The sequence below is a fragment of the Choristoneura fumiferana genome, chromosome 13, assembly GCF_025370935.1.
Source record: "Choristoneura fumiferana chromosome 13, NRCan_CFum_1, whole genome shotgun sequence".
NCBI classification, from domain to species: Eukaryota; Metazoa; Arthropoda; class Insecta; order Lepidoptera; family Tortricidae; genus Choristoneura; species Choristoneura fumiferana.
Genome location: NC_133484.1, coordinates 6,634,025 through 6,654,360, shown reverse-complemented (window position 1 = coordinate 6,654,360; position 20,336 = coordinate 6,634,025). Strand labels below are relative to the sequence as shown.

The following is a 20,336-nucleotide window of genomic DNA, read 5'->3' as shown; positions in this document are numbered from 1 at the left end:
TCAGGAATGTATTATACGAGTATACAAGGTGTAAATTAAATACCTGAAAACCTCAGACACCCCAATTTTTTAGGGTTCCATACCCAAAGGGTAAAAACAGGACCCTATTACTAAGACTCCACTGTCCGTCTGTCTGTCTGTCACCAGGCTGTATCTCACGAACTGTGATAGCTAGACAGTTGAAATTTTCACAAATGATGTAATTCTCTTGCCACTATGACAAAAATATGTACTAAAAACAGAATAAATAAATATTCAACTGGGCTCCCATACAACAAACGTAATTTTTTGCCGTTTTTTGCTAATGTCTAATGTTGTATAGATAATGGTACGGAACCCTTCGTGCGCGAGTTCGACTCGCACTTGGCCGGTTTATTTTTAGTTTAACATACTTGATTGAATTTATTTTCGAAAAATAAAACGTGTTTTGCTAAGTCAGACTAACTCTACATTAACTCTACCTACATTCATAATTTGTATTTGTCAGTTGCGCTACTATGTTTTTAGAAGAAAAACAAACTGACAGCAAAACGGGCAGTATTAAGTTACCTAAATAGTATGCAACCTCGCTAAAACATTTAACTGTCGCATGTTGCATTAGTAACTTTTAGATTGGGCACAATAAAAAAGGGATTCAAAAACACAAACAACCTGGTTTAAAACATAGCGCAATCGATTGTACTCTCGATTTTGAGCCAAATACCTTCTGGTTTTCTGTTATTTAATTATAAACCTTGACAATAAAAAAACCTCTCATTTGTTTCCTCGTCTTGCTCGTCGATTGTCTCAGTTTAAAAGCAAATTACTATTACAATCGTAAAATGTAGACACGAAGATAATATTTTCAATTGTAGGGATCGTTAAGATTGTATTTAATAAGGGAAGTGCCTACAGCAAGACAGTTACATCAAGTTAGTAAGGTAAAGCAGCATTCACACAACACTTGACATCTTGTAAATGTCACTTTCTCTAATATTGTATGTCCCAAAGAAACGTTTCCCATTATGATAATTATACCTACTAAAAATGTTATTAAAGTATATATTTACATTTACTAGTTTCATTTATCATAATAGTTAGTGTAACTTTTTGCGGATAAGAGATTGAATAAATTACAAAACTTTTACAAGAAACAAATAGTACACTAAGAGTGACTGAAATAATTTAAAAATGTGTCGTAAAATAACTGCTATGAGAAAACGTGGACAGTTAACGGAAAACGTCATCTGCGATTTTACTGTGATTACCGTTATAAAGCTCCCTTTAGAACCCCCCTTGCTACTGTAGTGCCGCTATAACACCTTTCTGACAGATAGTTTTGCATACACATATTTACTCGTAGATTGTTCTCCTTCCCACTATAATATTTATTCCGACAGTTGATTTTTACTTTATAAAGTACACAAGTTATGGTTGTCTATTGAGCGCCGCGCTGAATCCACCGACGAGGTTATATTACCCTGATAACGCCTCAGCGTGCTAATTTAAGATACTTGAGATGAGGTGGTAGATTTTTTTTGACATTCATAAGTGCTTGTTATAGCCTAAATTGAATATTTTGACTTTGACTTTGACTTATACTTACGGCCGAAAACTTTGGAATGTCCTTATTTTTGGACCTCGTGACGATATTTGATAAATATACGTTCACATGGACCGGAACGAATGTAATTTGTAGTCCTAAAAATAGGACGTTGGGTACGAGGTTAAAGTATAACAGTTAGGGCAGGCCTTTACTCGGGCTCCGCAGGGCATTGGCGCAGTTACCGATCTCCGCCGACACTGTCCATGTATCTTCATCATGCGTTATTGCATACGGCAACAGAGCAAAGGAGGGTTGCGAGATGGCCATGGATGTTTTATAACTGCGCTATTAGACATATTTTTTACGAGACAGGGACAGTAACTACAGTCTTTAATAAGCTCCCAACATCTGGTATTAATCCTGTAGAGTAGAAAATATATCTAATGTAATAACGAAGATTAAAGTAGGATTAGAAGATCTCATCATCATCATCATCCCAGCCTATATACGTCCCACTGCTGGGCACAGGCCTCCTCTCAGAATGAGAGGGCTTGGGATGTAGTTCCCACGCGGGCCCAGTGCGGATTAGAAGATCTATAATTTTATAAACATTTTGCCGTAATTAGTATAGAATGTAACTGTCAGTGCTATTTCTAATCTTCTTAATTTTAAAGACAAAGCGTTTCTGAACTGAAATAGAAAATACCGGATTCAGATCATTAAAACGGTTTCGTAATAAAGTTAAAATTTCATGCCGTGAGAAACTTGTCTAAATTTTTATTGGTTATGTGTTTAACTGAAATAATTATATAATATTGGCAATTATGACATATATCGAAAATACAAATTGAAATATAGATAAATAGAAAAATAAGACCAGCGCTGGGAATCGAACCCAGGTCCTCGGTATTCCGTGCCGTGTGCTATACCGCTACACCACCGCTGGACAACGATACAGACACGAATTTCTCCTATGCACCTCATATCTCAGCTTGTGTTGTTTCTTATTTAGCCACTTAAGCAGCGACACTAGCGACATCTATGCCGTAGCCCTCATCGAGAAACTTTTCGGCACTCCATCGGAACTAACCGCTCACCCGGACAAGAGATATCGTTACTAAGCAATCAAATTAAGATTGTTTTTTTGGAATCTTTTTGTATTTTATATTTCAATTCCAAATTTTTTGTTACTTTTACGGTCATCCCGTAAAACCTATATCGAAAATACAAACTGAAATATAGATGCACAGAAAAATAAGACCAGGTGGTGTAGCGGTATAGCACACGGCACGGAATGCCGAGGACCTGGGTTCGGTTCCCAGCGCTGGTCTTAAGGATGTTTAATATCTATGTAAGTATGTTTATCCGTTGCCTAGTATCCATAGTACAAGCTTTGCTTAGTTTGGGACTAGGTCAACTGGTGTCAAGTGTCCCATGATATTTATATTTATAATTATTTATTAATATGTAATTACTCTTCACCGACTACATCCTATAAATATTTCTCATATTGTTTAATTTAGAGACATTTTAACATATTATGTTAACATATTGTTATTTTAACATACATATTATGTTAAAATGTCTCTAAATCAAACAATATGAGAAATATTTTTAGCATTATAGTCGGTGAGTTTAATCGGTACCGATAAAAAGGTGATTGAAAGATTGGCTATGATTAAAAAAAAACCTGGAATCACTATTTACTAATTCAAAAACGTTTTTATACGACAAAGCGTTCAATAATATAGCTGAAACTAAGAGTTTTCTTATACGACAAAGCGTTCAATAATATAGCTGAAACTAAGAGTTTGCACTCTTATACTTTACATTAGATACCTACATAATTTTAAGTTTTACAAAAAAAGGACAGTATTTTTACAATAATTTCTCTCATTAATCGACTTCTCCATTTATTTCCATGCCCGGTTCATTATCCACGGGCGGCCTGCAGGCTTACTTCTATTCGCGGAGATGCAATTCCCTCCATGTATCACGGGCTACTTATGAATAATCTAGATAAGGTGATATTGTTAAGTAACTTTACTCCCATATCAAAATCTCATGCAGAATAGTCAAGTATTTGATACTCGTAATAATTTATTATTGTTTAGAAGGTTCTAGTATATTGATGGAATAAATATAGGGAAAATTAACACAAATCAGCGTCGCTAACTGGGTTATCCAGTACGTTGTCGCATATGTCATAGAAATAGAAATAAACTTTATAGTATTAAATATACTTCACCTCAACATTTGGCTTCTCAAGAAGTCCAATATGATTCGCGCAGCAAAATAAGGTTTACATTAAAATTTATAAAATTCGCTTACATTGTAAGCTGCCAATTTTTATGAAGAAAAGCGATTACCAAGTAATCCGATATAAAACACAAATCGACACTAAATTCGTGTATTAAGATTGCAATCAGAACTCAAAAGATACTAAAGAACAAGATGGGTTAAAATATGTTACTGGAATTCATAAAATTACACGTTCACCAGGTATTTTCAAAGTCTTGAGCTCAAATTCTTGATGAGTACTTAGGTTCGTTCACGTTCGTTCCGTTCACGGTAGAAATATAGAAGTGTTCAAACTTAGTTTACTTAGCTTAAAGATTACTTAGTATTCAGGTCAGAAGTAGCACTTGCGCAATGAGTATTAAGAGTGTATTTTTGATACAACCTCAAACTTTAAGGGTAGTTCGTGAATATTTTAGTCAAATAATTAGATTTATTATATTCCTGATAAAATAAATTAGCACGCAATAGATTACTACGTGATACTACTTTGTTTTTATTCAAAACGTTGCACTTCTTGACGTAACAGCTGTCACAGAACGGTTCTCTCTCGTAATAAATTACTGTACGCGTCAGTTGCGTGGCGTCATATATTTTATTTCCGTGGTAAAGTCGAAGCAAAGATCGCTTACAATTTTCACAAATCCGGTATGTCCTGTTGGCCTCACCATCATCATGTCAGCCGAAAGACGTCCACTGCTGGACATAGGCCTCCTCCAAGGCTCTCCACTCAGACCGGTCTTGTGCTTTCCGCATACAACGCGATTCCGCGATCTTAACCAGGTCGTCGCTCCATCTTGTTGGCGGCCTACCGACAGCTCGTCTCCCGGTCCGCGGACGCCATTCGAGAACCTTCTGACCCCATCGGCCATCAGTCCTGCGAGCAATGTGCCCCGAGCACTGCCACTTCAGTTTCGCAATTCTTCGGGCTATGTCGGTAACCTAGTTCTACTGCGGATATCATCCTGTTGTCCTATTTTATAAATATTGGGCAAGCCGGTGGGAATAGGGTTCTATGGACGCTTCGCCACTGGTATGCATTATATTGCTGCTTGAAAAAAAACTATAATTAATTACGCTCTGGTAGTAAATTCTAAATTAACAATTTGTTTTAATATCGGTTTACAGCACTTAAATCTACGTCTGACTGATTACATTTTGGAGCTATATCAACAATACACGCTGTTTACAATTTGTATGGAAGTTTGTTTTTTTACTGCTTTAATAATAATAATAATATCTCAAGAGACTCTCGCTAGATGGCTGGATCAAGGGCCAGATACAGAAGGCGGTACTTCTGGACACGGCACGCATCGTCCGGAGGTTCCTCACTCTGCGGCCCTGACCACCGGTAGCTTGGGCCCTGCCCCGTTACCGGCGGCAAACTAGGTTAGGTTTTTATAATATTTTTATTTTGTATGTACTTTTCTGTATTTTACTTTTTATAACTATTATAAAAACCTAGACCTAAGAATGAAAGAAAAATAAAGAACATAATAATAATAATAATAACCGATCCTATGCTAAAAATAAAACAATTACAATGATGTGATGAGGTATGACACTTTGGCTTAAGTCTCGATCGTAGTCAGATTACTTGGTGCCGCCGAGATGCTTATTAATCTCAGCCAATGCATTATTAACTTTCTTAAACTGCACAAAGATTGCGCACTTACTGAGAAAAGGTTTTGATGCGGCTCTAGGTTACAGCGGCAATGTACTTATAAAATCGAGTTCACTTTGCATACATTTTTGGACAACTCTCGAGCATTCACCTGCTATCATTTTTGGCAAAACCTGTGTTCCGAACCTTGCAGTCGTTCGTAAATCAACGATGAAGAGAAGCATTCAAATTGATTGATGAAAACGACCCACAAGCTGATTCAAGGAAGAGATAATAAAATGGGCCGCATTCCATTAATGATTAATAAAAAATATAATGAAGGCTCGTGAATTGGACACAATTACTGATGTCGTTTTTTTAATGATCTAAAAATAATTACTTTGCTCACCCGCGACCGCGAGTAATTGTTTTTAGTTCATTGATATGGACCTCCGCAAAGTAAAGCCTGATTGATTAAATTAGTATTTTTTAATCGGTTTGTACGGGTGGGCAGTTGCTCCTAAACTTAACTGCCTTAGCTTTGATATGACCTACTTGGTTACAAAACCCTATATTATACATACGGTGCCCATAGGTAACAACACCTTGTGGTGACCGTCCCATACCACAATATGGACTATATTTATTTGGACTTATATTTATTTTCACTAATAATAATTATGTATTTTTATAATTATGTTGTTTGATCGTAGTTTTTGTGAGGATTGTGCTTTCAGAGTTTATGCCTTAGAATTTTTTGCGTATTGATTTATGCTTAATGATGATTAGGCTTTTTAACATTTCGACTAAAGTAAATTATGATTAACTATAATTATTATATTTTGACATTGTGTGAACCTGTAAAAATTTAGTCCTTTGATCTGATTACTACTCTTTACCTTGTTCTTTGTTTTAGTATGTTTATACAGTAACAGTCCACATTATAATTAAAAGTGTTCGTGTTATATTTTCGATTTATCGTTGTAATTAACGATAATAAGAAATGGTTACAAGATTAATACGAGTACAGTGATTTATGATCAATAAATTTAAAATCAGACACTGCAATTAGTAGTCTATATATGTTTAACGCAGTTTGACTTAATTTATGAACTGGTATGACGTTAAAGGCTTTCTAGATATCTTGTGGATTTCTGTATAGTATTTCCCTATTTACTTTACCAAAACCAGATCTGTCGCTAACATTTAGTTCGCATGATTATTGGCATTTTTAACCCCCGGCGCAAAAAGAGGGGTGTTATAAGTTTGACCGCTATGTGTGTCTGTCTGTCTGTCTATCTATGTGTCTGTTGCACCGTAGTTCTTAAATGGGTGGACCGATTTGAATGTGTTTTTTTTATTTGAAAGCAGGTTTTCTAGCGATGGTTCTTAGACATGTTTTATTAAAATCTGTTCAGCCGTTTTTGAGATATTGAACTTTAAATTCACAAGGTCGGGGGTTCTTGATACATAATTATTATTTTACTTAATGATTATTTATAAGTACATAGATATGCACAGGATACCTTTTATCTGTCTAGTGTCCGCCCGCAGCTTCACACACACGTAAATCATTAGATCCAGCAGCTGAATTGAAATATCGGGATTTTTAAAAATTCCCGTGGTAATTCCCGAAAATTAAATCATGGTTTTCATTGACGTTACATTAAAAACAATTATGTCAAATTTCATGACTCTAAGCCCAGCGGGTGTTATTTCGAGATTTTATCCCTATCCCGTGGGAATATCTATGTTTTATTCCAGATGTCCAGCTATCTACATACCAAATTTCATCCAAATCCCTCCAGCCGTTTCAGCGTGAAGGAGTAACAAACATACTATTACTCACTCACAAACTTTCGCATTTATAATATTAGTAGGAAGGATGTAAAGTGACAAAATTAATTAACTACTTATCTACATCGGCAGACAAGTGCTTACTTGCATTCGTAAGTTGCTTTCTTAGAAGGTAATAACGGTAAGACAACTGACACTAGTAATACTGGTGAGAAAACGATCGGTTAACAGACGAGCAAATAATGTCTTCATACTCGTACATGATTATGGAAGAATTCGTCGCTGATGCATGAAAATTGCGAAGAGCTAGATTCCACACAGTTACACCGCTTGCTATAATAAGCTTTCTTTATGATAATTTATAACTTTATTGTTAACGACAATGTGGTCTGTTTTTTTTTTCAAATAATTTCCTAGTGCTACGTATTTTTTGACAGATTTGACCTACTCTTAATTTGTCGTTTAAAACTATTTCATAAGAAACAGTTTGTTTTTTATTAATTTACCATCGTAAGTTATGACTGTTTTGAACATACATTATTTACTGTTTCAGACTGAATCGAATCCACATTTTTGAAAAACAATTATACTTCGTATTGCTACAATAGTCTTATGGAAACCATAAATCGCGATATTATGTAGTAAATTACAAAAATAGAAAAATCTTTGTAGTAAATTCAGCTGTTGTTCTTGCAATTGCTTTGTACTTTGAAATACGTTATTAGCGTTGGAGCTTACGTATCTTTATTTTTATTAAGAGTTATCTTAACGAATAGTTTGAAAGAGTTTTAAAAAGCTATGTCTTTACAAAACAACTACACTTGCTTAGTCAAAACAATAAATTATCTTAAATTCTTAGCACACTAGGTAATTGGTTGTCTTCGATTGTTGAAACATATGCTGTTAAGTTAAAGTTAAGTAAGTTCACAAATAAATTAATGCTTTAAACTTGCACACTATGAAAATTGCATTGATCATCAAACAATTCGAGTTTACGATAAGTAGAAGTAATATTCTCTTGAAATATCTTGGCTAATATAGCAGATAATGTCCAGAAACTTAAAACCTACCTTCACCTACAGGTATTCACATTCCATTGACTGTTTGCCGACAAGCGTGTCCGTTCGGGCTGCTTATTTCTCTTCGTGACTGTGTAACGAGGGTCCGCTAAATAATACCCATTTTCTTAGCATTTCCTCGGCATAAGTAAAGGTTATTACCATAAGTATCAGGTGTCGCATACTGGACACGCAACGCTTTACCGGTTCCAATCCTCTGGGTCATAGAGTTTCACAAATATTTGTCACCAATATGCACATATTAATGTCGTTGAATCAAACGCAATTAAGCATAGAGACGATTTAATTTAACATTCGGAATTTTGATAGATAATGTGTTAGCTTGATTTTGAGAGATGTGCATCATCGTGGAAGTTTGAGAAATGAGATGATGATACATTCATCATTTTTAAAACTTTATAATAATGATTTACGCGTGTGACTCAACGGATTGTATAGCTGCTACGTGTTTGTGTTTTTAAAGCAGTTATTTTTTGTAACGGAAAAATGTTTTGTTTACGATACATGAGAGCACTAAATTTTCTCAAATTACGATGCAAGTTGCTTTCATTAAAATTATACTAACTAGTCGCATTATCATCTCATAAAATTGGAAATGCCACAGGCGTTCGAGCGAAAAAAATGCGTAGTTTTTATAAGAAACGAAAGTACCTACAGAGCACGCTTGTATAAAGAGACGCACGCGCCGCCGCTTCGCTTCATTACAACTGCTTTCTGGTACTGAGAGCTCTCTGATACTATTTTCCCCAAATTATCAGGATTAAAGGTAAAATGAAACAATTAATTCACCTTTTATGAATCAGCTGCCCAAAAAAATGTGTACTTCATAATCATCATCATCAACTTACTAAGTACTTACATTTCATCCACTTACATCGTCACCTTAACGATTATCAATGTAAAGATAAGTTATTGATAGTATGATTGTTTTGTGCTTTATATAACTTTTATTTCTTTTTGACCAAGACATTTCACATAAATCAGCTTCTTTAGCTTAAATTAGAGTAGATGTTAAAAATCTACCTAGGTGCCTTGTCACCTTCTCAACATTCAAAAAATCCTATCAAAGGCGAACAAACAGTATCCTTTTTGGGAATTGCTGGAGAAACACGACATAGATATACAAAGAATAAACAAATAACAAGTCTATAAATAAATCTATTAGAGCTATCTTATCTTCTTCAAATCTAACTCATAAAACGTGAAGCAATACGTTAAACCGGCGCTCAAGTTCACAATTAACCTCTAATCGAGCACTAAACTAGCCCATTGTTGTAATTAAGATATTACCTCCCACGGTAGGAAAAGCCTACATTTTCCGTAGTCATTAGTAAAACAATATAAATTACAAAATAGATAGTCGGCTTCTTTAAGCTTAAGTGGCAGTGGGTGGAGCGATCACTCATAGAAATGTTAGAGGCAGGGAAGTGGCGACCGCTTTAGACAAAGTGTGGTTAGGCCTCCTTACTAAGTTAATAGATGTTCTGGTTAAAGTTGTAGAAAAAAGTAGTTCAGGCGACAAAGAGGTTGAACTGGTGAGTCATTTGAACAGTGTAGGAAGGCTAGTTGGTGAAGTTATCGTTAAATAAAAAAACATGGTGCTTTTAAGCGTAAACAGCGACAAGAAAGTGAATATAGGTACGCTCTTTTCTCGGAACTCTACGAATTTTGATATGGTAACCCTAATAGCAACTGTTGTTTAGTATATCTTTGCCTTACTTCGTGTTTACAGCCTTAACTTGAATTCCAAAGGCATTAGGTATAAGCGAAGTATTTATCGTTTAAGTTAATCTTTTGCTTCGTGATTTCAATTAATGATTTGAGTATTATCGTTCGTATTAAGAAAATTACTGTATTTCGCGTTTCTGTTAATTATAAGAACACAGGAAACGTCAGTAGATGTTATGTTTTGGGGTATTGTATGGATTATTTCTATTTTCTCATTGAAAAGCCTCGTTTGTTTTATGAAGTACCTAGTTTTTATTTGGAATTACTCTTTCAACTTCTAAATAGTTTGTGGCAGGATTGAAATTGAATTGACTTTCTCCCATGTTCAAATCTATGTTTACGTATTTATTTACATACGTTAAAACTTCTGTTTTGTTAAAACTTAGACAGTAGTACTTAAGGCCAGCATTCCATAGAGTCTCATATTAGTTTAATTTAAATAACATCATCATCATGCGCTAGAAGACGTCCCCTGCTGAATTTAGTTGTGTACAATCACCAGCACCAATATCAGACACAACAAGCGTGCATAAATATCTGATACGACTCTATTTCTAGGGCCGGAAGCACGTGTAAGATATTTTTGCACGCTCCGCTGTGGCAGATATTAATGCTGGTGACTGTACAATATCCAATCATAGGTTGCCTACACTTCGACGTGAAATGGTTCTTTTTTGCCACAATAACAGATTAGTATCAATATTATTACGGTATGTGCATCTGCTTTTTAACGTCTATTCACAATTTATCTTAATTATCAAAACGTTTTGCATTCACTGATACCCGGACGTAACAAGAAGCGAAGTTACATTCCTTACAAGATTATTAAAAGCATATTCAAAACGAAAATAACCTCAAAACAGGGTTGACATTGCCATTGATATTATAATTCGCGTGAAAGCAATAATGATATTGGCGCCCGCTAAACTGGTTTAATATTAAATTTGCATTTATTCATGTATTTTCACTTATGGAAATGTTTTAGGTCGATGATGAACCCGTGAACTATGTTCAGTTCATGTCCAATATTTATTTCTTACATACTGGCCATTAGGTATTTATTTGAAAAAAATAATAATTAAACACTTTATTTACCATGCGATTATAGTATCAAACCTTTTCGTTTTAATTTAATACTGGCCACTAATATTGACGGGTATTATTACTACATTTAAAAAATATGTCGATTAGCTTTTGTTTTGGCATCATTTAACGAATACAGTTGTTTGAAGAAGTTGATCGACCTTTTTAGCATTAATTTACATCAGTGGTGTGTTTTGATGTGTTTCTAAAACTATAAATGTTATTTAAATTCTGTCTAGGTAATTTCCACATGATTTTTTCTCTTAAATTAGTTAGTTAGAAGTTAGAACTTCTTAAGTTAGTTAGAAATCCCGTTGCAAATTTTCTTGTCGTTTAGGGAATTCGTCAAATGCATCCATATTCCTTGTTTACAACAAGGACCTTTCGACGCTCCAAAGTTTATTCATTCAGGACATTTATTATTCAGAAAACTTTACGAAAATTCAACTGTGTATACTCATGGTTTATAGGAGACTTGATAAGTTGAATTAAGACTATTTGAGACTGTCTAAGCTTTTAGTATTTGACATTTATGTAAATTATAATGTAATGATGTATTGAATGAATTAATAAACTAAACTAAACTAGCGTTTGAAATCAAAGTCTGCAATGCGCTTACGCATATTTATACCTACTGGTCTATATTTACTTCGTGTGATTCTTTAACTTTCTTCTTTCTTCTGCGGAATTACATTTGAAATTTACCACGAGCTTTGCGGTGAAGGAAAACATCCTGAGGAAACCTGCACAAACCTGCAAAGCAATTCAATGGTGCGTGTGAAGTTCCCAATCCGCACTGGGCCCGCGTGGAAACTATGGCCCAAGCCCTCTTGTTCTGGGAGGAGGCCTCTGCCCTGCAGTGGGACGTATATAGGCTGGGATGATGATGATGATGATGATATTTACTTAACATTAAAGTGTTAATTTAATTTTTCAGGTCCAAAATGGCATCGGATTTCGCGTCACACATGCCGAGGGCCACATTCGTTTGGCTTATTTTCACATTGGTTAACGTAAGTTAAATTTAACATATTATTATAGTTATCTATTTGATAATAAGTAAAATCTATTTGTTTGTTCATGAGTTAGGAGGAAATCTAACTTTATCTCTCATTAATGTCACTATCAAACTAGTCTTACAGTTTCCCGTTGAAAAATATTTTTCTTATTATATTCTTTATATCTTTTCAAAATCATTCATTTGTGTGGAATTAACTCAACTCAGCGGTGTTTCTTACTTATTATAACATCGTGGACTTTAAGAAAAGATCATGTTCCTCTTAAGAATGGTAACGGACCAGCGACTCTCTTAGGTTTGCTCAAGTTAGAGAAGGTTCTAAAAACAACAGCAAAAAGAACAAATAAATGGAAAAATTGGAGACAAAGGCAATATTCAATATAATTATAATCATTACTCAAACTTTGTACCTTCGACAAATGCAAAAGCAAATAACCCACTTCCAAATAAGGAGCTGACATTGTTTGCATAGATGACTCCTTAATAACCCACGAATTCTCGTATCTAACTCAATTTCATTTCCCTAAAATCAATCTTACACTATTATTTTAAAGTCTCAATTCAGCACAGAGCTAAACATCATAACGAGATCTCAAAAGTTAGTTTAGTTTTTTTTGCGAGACCAATTGAGACGTCTCAAAAAATAAAAGTCATGTCTTCAAAGTAGGTTGTTGTATGACTTCGTATTAACGATACTAATCGTTACTAAATAGTTATATTGTAACATCATAGAACTATCAATAGGTCATCGCCCGCGGAGTCTAATAATCATTCGTGTACATATTGCTTGGCTGCGCAGGCGATTGCTAAATGATGGCTTTTAATTTGGGTTAGGAAACTACCAATGGTTAATGCTGGATGCTGGACAGGAAAGTGCAGGCAAGGCGAGTTGAAAGTTCAGGGGTGAAACCTCTGTCCAACAGTGGGACCCTATAACAAGTCAAAAAAAAGGATTTTTTTCATTTTACTCGGGAAAAATGACATCTAGGACGAATTTATTGAATCAGGCGTCACATTGCGGAGGTCCATATCAATGAACTAAAAGAATTTCCTTGCTCACCCGCGACCTTACGATAGCTAAGCTTATGCAAAATATGCGTGTTCATGCAGTTCTTCCACCTCCACACTGTAAGAACACACACAAATCACACAAACCCATCTATCACCACCACCACACTACACTGACGCGTTTCGAACTCAACCAGAGCTCATCATCAGAGTGACACCTGGCTTAGATCTAGTTTCAGCAATGGTTAACTATATATGACTTTAACTATGACTGTGTTGTCTTAAAATTGTACAAATATTTATTTGATTGTTTTTCAACTTCTAGTGATCAAATTTGGCTTGTAATTTAGTAAAAATCTGTAGTCTGTATGAAAATACAAGTACGATTAGTTATAACTACAGCCGGTAAAAAAGTTCGCACTAAAAATTATATTTTTAAGAAAAAAAACCACCAATTATGAGACTCTATTGTTCTTCGATTTTCATAAGATTGATTTAGAAGTTAATGGAATGATTAATATGAAAACTTGCAAAGACGGTATCGTATTGTCTTCATAATAAAAATGATCACAAAGTCCAGAGATGTCACCTCAAACTGCATCTGTTGTAATTATATAAATCAGCATAAGTAAAGCTGATGAAGTAAAATACTTATCTATTTTGTATATCACTGCTAGTGCTTGTCTTAAAATTATAATAAAACAGCCTGTTTATTCTTTATATTGCTAAGATATGAACGAGTAGGTTTGCATTTCAATAAACATTGTAGCTATTTTGTCGTTGTGTACTGCAGTTTTTTAGCGTCTATCTTTTATAAATTGGTCACTATTTCATTCACCTTTCGTTAACCAGCTGGATTCAGCATTGTAACTAAAATATATCTCTTTTTGACCCCAAGTCCCATTTCCTGTGACTCTGAATATCTTAGATGTACTTCCATACGGAAAGATAAGGCACTTATCAGTATTTCACAATCAACAAAGCATTGAATCACCTTCCTTGTAATCTCAAGTCTCAACATTAATTTTATTGCATTTCCGACAGCGGTTATTTATGTCTTAGGATTTCACTTTCCGGCGAAAGTGTTTGAAATATTTAATTTCGGAGCACATTATTGCTTTTAATTTGATGTTGATTATCATTTAGACAATTGATTATATTAGATCGCTCAATTTATGGTCTTGCGCGTTCAGTAATGCTCTATTCTTCAGCAACCGCTTTAGATTAGCCTTTTAAGATTTCACTTGGTTTCAGATAGATTAACATTGTTGAGTGTCATCTGAGCGTCATCAAAAGCAACCCACTTGAACGATGACTAAACATTTTAACCAACCGGGTCACTACGAACCGGATCCTTATTAGAAAACGTCAAATTCTTCTGCAAACAGTAAACAATTCTGAATCTCAAAATTGCATTCTTCTTAGCTCCGGATTGTAGATAAACCCGTCTTAGAACAGTGTAAGTGTGTTGAGTAAGCAGAATCGAAACTCCGTACCGTCCTTGGGGAGGTCGCCTGTGGTCCGACTAGTTAGAAAAGCTGGTTCTGTTGGGGATTGGTTAAGCTTAGAGGTGTTTCTTATTTGGTCGCTTGTCTTGCAGTGTCCGTTCCATTTGAGCTAGTGGCAGTACGTCCGCTAACATACATAGCATACATATCGCACGCAACTGGACCGCGGGGGAAAAAACAAACGGATGGAGGCTGTACGGTTAGCAGAATCTGCTACATTTTTGCTAGGTTTTAAGACGGGAAACGCGTGTTAGTGCAGTTTTAAGTACTGACCTCAAGCGGTAGAGTCCATTAAATTTCTTGAATGTTTCGATTTCAGTAACGTTTAGAGAGATTACTGATTTTATTTTTCAAATTTTGCCATAGTCACGTAATGTGGCCTAACGACGTAATTTTTTTTTGTTATACAGGATGTCTCTGACCAATGGGGCTTCAAATTCAAGGTTCGATTATACTCGCAGCATAACTAAGCTACTTTTGTTTTGTTACATTTAAAAATAACTTGAATTTAGATACTCGTAATTTATTTATCCTCAAAGTTTACCTAATCATTAAATCAGTGTATCGGACATGTTATCGCTGTATCTTGGTACGGTAGCCTATAAATATTTTTTGACATTTATTTGACATCTCGTAGATAAAAACATTTATCAATGAGCTGTGAATTTTGTAGTGTATGATACAATTTGTATCGCAAACATTGAAAAAAAAAAATTAACAGTGATTATATTTTTAAAAAGCTGCCGGACAAATGTTGCTCAGTTATGCGATTAGAATCGAACCTTGGATTTGATCAGAGACTCCCTGTATTAGGTGATTAGGCCTAAATTACGTACAATATAAGTTATTGTTTAATTAGCGGGCGAGGGTTCGATCCCGATTTATTAATTTCTTTAATAAAAGAAATATCATTTAGAAAATGAATATTGAATTACGAAGTACTGGTTAGTCATCTTTATACACGCGGCAATAGTTATAAAACTGTGCCGCACATAACAAATTGTTTATAGGAAACGGACTAGGTATAAAATATTTTTTTGGTAAAAAAATATTTTATTTTGGTAAAAAAATATTTTTTAATACAAGCTTTTTTTGTTGACTGCACTTTTTATTGACTGTACTTGTATTGTCACCCAAACTACATTTGCATACCAAATTTCAAGTCGATGCCATTAACCATTGAAGAGTTCCGTCTAGTGAAGACGATTCTGGCCGGACTACCAGGATGTCACTACCAGAATTTTGTATTGTCACGTAATTTATATAAGTATATCAAATTTCAAGTCAATCCAACTACTGGAAGTTGGTCGAATTTAACTTCTAAGATTTGATTACAGACAGACAGGCAGACAGATAACGGGGCAGGTGAAACTAAATAAAAGCTTGTAAAAAATATATATGATGATGAGCAAACTACCGTGATACTCATTTTACAGTTTCAGTGACAGAATTTAGATTAGAAACTGTCTGAAAATTACCCGCTACATTGTTAGCGAGTAAGCATGTGTGTGTGTGTTCCATTAAATACCTTTGTTCCTAAAAGGAAAATGAACACCCGTTTCAAGTAAGTAAGTAAGTTTCAAGTTTATGGCGACTTTGCTGTCCTTACGTAACGGATCCCGGCTAACTACTTTACAGTACAATCCAATGAATTATTGAAAAGTACTTGCTTAGCATTAACGTGTGTGAAGAATCAAGTGGGACGACTATGTTAGGCTTCAGATGTTAATGTGTAATTGTGTAAAAGTAACGTCCACGTAATGTATGCTTGTGTTATAGTTAAATCAGAGAATAGCCTTCTATTCAATCCAGGGGCAGTCAGTGCTGTCTTCAAAAGTAACGTTTTGAATGATTTTAACACCCGTATAATTATAACTGACTTTGAAAGTAAAAAAAAAACCGTAAAATCAATCCTGTGAATCGATTTTCATCCGGTTCCAATAAGACTATAGTCAACGGCCGTTATGAAGTAAATACTGATACATTGCAAAACTATAAAGTTTCTGAATATTAACAATATGGTCATAGACAAAAATGCAATGCTTACTTGTTGCGTGTGGCAGAGTAGTAAGTATAGCATTTTTTTTCAATGCTTGACATTAACAATAATCAGGAACTTCATAGTTGTGCAATGTGTCCTACAAAATTGTAGTTAGTCCGTCAGTTAGATAATTAATCGTAAATTCTTTCGCCGCGCTGTTGCTTGCGCTGTTGTGCTCCTGCGACATGAGGTATTCTATCTTAGCCTAGGTTAGCAAAGTTTCTGCAATACAGTGTTATGGGATATATAGGGTGGTGGTGCTCACTTATAATTTAGTGACCCACTGGCCCAATTGCTTTTTATTTCATAAAAAAGTTGAATACTTACAATTTAAAGTCTTTATCTCGCAATGGGTAGTTGCAATATTATAATTGTTTTTAACTGGAAAAAGGATGTTTCAATATCTGGACCTGAATCTGTAGCAAATATAAAGAGCCATGAAATCTTCACGTTAATGCGAAACACGAATCAGACAACCTGACTGAGTTTCTTGTGGTTTCTTCTCAGTCAGGACTTAACCTAGTCTTTCCGAAACCATGTAGTGTAAAAATTCCGTTTACTTGCAAAAATCTCCCTTTGCGTAAAAAGTTCTAGGTCCGCTCAATAGCAGCACCCCTTGGCACGCTAAGAAGAATTACTCCTTACTGAGCGGCCCGTCTGCCAGCTCGTCATTTCTCCGGTAAGCTGTAAAAATCATCTGAGGTTAACAGCAACCGTCCGTCCAAAAAAAAAGTAAAACACGAAGCTTATTGGGATACGAATATTAACGATATTACGATTATTAATCCCTTTAAGGGATAAGTTCGCCTTTGTACATCTTATTATCCTGTGTTCTGTTATTTTCATGTGTTTTTATGTACAATAAAGATTACAATACAATACAATATTTTCTACCCTGATTCTCATTCTCCGTTTCAACGAATCATCAATAAACAAGCTCGATTCAATCATATAGATCCGATCTATTCTAATAATGCACATCGTACTGAATGATATGCATAATGGGTTGTGGATTGCACGAGGTTTGTGATATAACCGCAAAATTGCACCCGCAACAAGGTTGGTTTTGATAGGGCTGCTATGATTCTTCTTTAGTTGTCTAAGATTTCATTTCCTGTTGTTCAGTCTAGAGTTGATTTATGATTATACGAGTATCGCGAAAACACATTAAAACCGATAATGGTTTACTGCACCGGGTCGTGCAGTCAAAAAAATCTCATTGGATCTCGTTTTTCGCTACGATCTTTGTCTTATTTTTGTTTTTTTTTTCTGGTCTAATTTGACTACAGCGACATTTCAGTTCTTCTTTAAAATTTGAAAACCAAAGAATGTCTTAGAACTTGACATGCTAATGCCCAATAGATGACAACCTGCTATCATCTCTATTGCTAATGCTATAAAATTAAGGAAGAGCAGTGAGCAGGTCTTGGATGTCTACATCATGGCTTACTTATCTTGTTTAATTTCTTTAGACTCGATAAAACATTTTGATGTATTTAATATTCTCTAAGGACATTTTTAGTCAATATACTCGAAGATTAATGACTAAAAGCCGCTTATCGACTTGCGAGTTGTGATTTACGCTCAAGCTAAGTATAAGTCAGTTCTCGAGATCTCCCATTCATCATTATTGTATGAGTCAACCCTGCGGCTACTGTCAGGCGAGCCGTCTGTCCGACAATGCACGTCCTGGCGCATGTAATGGGTTGTGAAAGCCGTGTGAACCCAATGCATGGGAGCCATTGTGGTTGTCACGTACGATCGACTCAATTACCTGTGGCTAATTACCCTTACCCACCAACCTACATTAGAAATACTCGCGGTTTTCTTCAGTAAATTGTGGCAAATTGACGAGTTCAGCTAATACGCTGTTTGTATTGTGGTCATGGGAATTATGATGATTCCCAGCGGACGCTGTTGTAAGCGATTGAACTTCAATTTTAATTGCTTACTATGGTTATGTTAATGTCGTATTCAAATTATTACCACGGTTCGCTTTTGAAATGCTTTAATTGTGGCAGGGAACTGATCAGCGGATACCAAAGCACGATGAGTCGGCGATAAATCTATTAGCGTTGACAAAGTTGTCAATATACGTGTTAGGAATGTCACTTCCTATTTAAATGTAGCACGAAGTTGTTTATCTTTTAGAAAATATCACATTCATTTGTTTGAATATAAAATTAAGTACATTAGCTTGTTAGTTTTACCTGCTTGTAGCTGTGGACTATCGCAAGTGCTTGTTCTTATGCCTTTCAACCTCCGATTATTATGTAGCTCACAGTCTATGTAATAGCTTTCTTTGAGCGTTCCGTACATCTTTACCAGTACTAACATTGTTAGTACATTCCGCTCTGGGGTCACTGGTTTATAGGTTGCAAATGCACTGGTACTAGGTAATTTGCGGTGCATTTCCCATGAATAATGTATAAGAAGTGGTTCTAGCCAACAATAAGATAGTGCGAGTTTACGTGCGCCGAATGAAGGATCAGTAACGGTCACCAAATTGCGTTTCCACGGATTCTGTTGAATATGCACATCTGATGACGGCCCGTCGAAGAATGTTAACGGTTGTTACACTTCACAATGAAACCTCTCGATACATCGGTTCGGTTTCAGCTATCGAAAGTGATATCGATCCGGTTTATACAGATCTTATTTGCATCGGACCACAACATGTTGATTTTAATCTCTCATAAATAGAATAGATGTTCGTAGATGCGCGGGCTCAGATATTTTTATAATTTGAATGCCTTCGAAACTGTTTGGATTCGGATTGGTTAAATAGGGACCGATTGCCTGTATAATTTTAAATACCATTGATTGAAATTCAATTGCCTATTCCGATAATTCCTTTGATGTGTTTTTCATGTCAAGGGTTCTAACTATTATCATAAATTATCTATAGTCGATGCCATACTGATTGCATAGAAAATTTATCTTAGGGCACCGACTATACCTGTTTCCTTTCACAGGAATAAATTAGGTAGTTGTTATTTTAAATATGCTGTTTCAACGTTTAATCTGTTTAAGGAAGTTGTAACTATACGAATGGAAGATAAAATGGACTGTTATTACAAACTATTAAAATAATTGTGTCAAGACTATTTACTTTCAAGGGATAGGATTACTCGTATTTCTATGTTTCATTACCGACTAAACCCGTCTTATAAGTTATAAAGTGAGCTCGTGTTAATTAGTTTCAAGGCCATAAAATAAAATAAAAACATTGTAAAGAATATCTACACTCATCTTACAACAACTATGAACAATACTTCTTGAACATGCTTATAATGCTGCGAGTAACGGAATTGACTTGAAAATTCTTCACTAAAGTACTGGGTTACTAATAAGATTTTTCTAAAATTGAATTAACTAAGTTATAATAGGCTCAATTGATTTCAATACAATTTTTTTTTAACCTTTTGTTAGTTCTTATCTCACACTCTCTGGGCGGTATTTTATCGCAATAAATAAACCAATAGTAAAGCGGTTTAATTCATTTATCTGGCATACTTATCCTGTCCTTTCAACTGCGATGTTATCTCGCTGCTAGCACCTTGTCTTGTTTGTAGGCTTGCGGTTCAGATGTGGTGATTTACCTACAAAGAAACATAATAACCTCAACGTACTAGTAGTATATTAAAA

At 35.1% G+C, this 20,336-nt stretch overlaps 1 protein-coding gene across 1 annotated transcript in view; it reads left to right on the top strand.

Moving 5' to 3' along the window:
• m (zona pellucida domain-containing protein miniature) overlaps nucleotides 1–20,336 on the top strand; it is a 101,564-nt gene that overhangs the window by 30,054 nt on the left and 51,174 nt on the right. Inside the window, exon 3 of the mRNA XM_074096122.1 lies at nucleotides 12,051–12,126. Within this exon, the coding sequence (XP_073952223.1) occupies nucleotides 12,051–12,126 (76 nt within the window). The remainder of the gene's footprint in view (nucleotides 1–12,050; nucleotides 12,127–20,336) is intronic.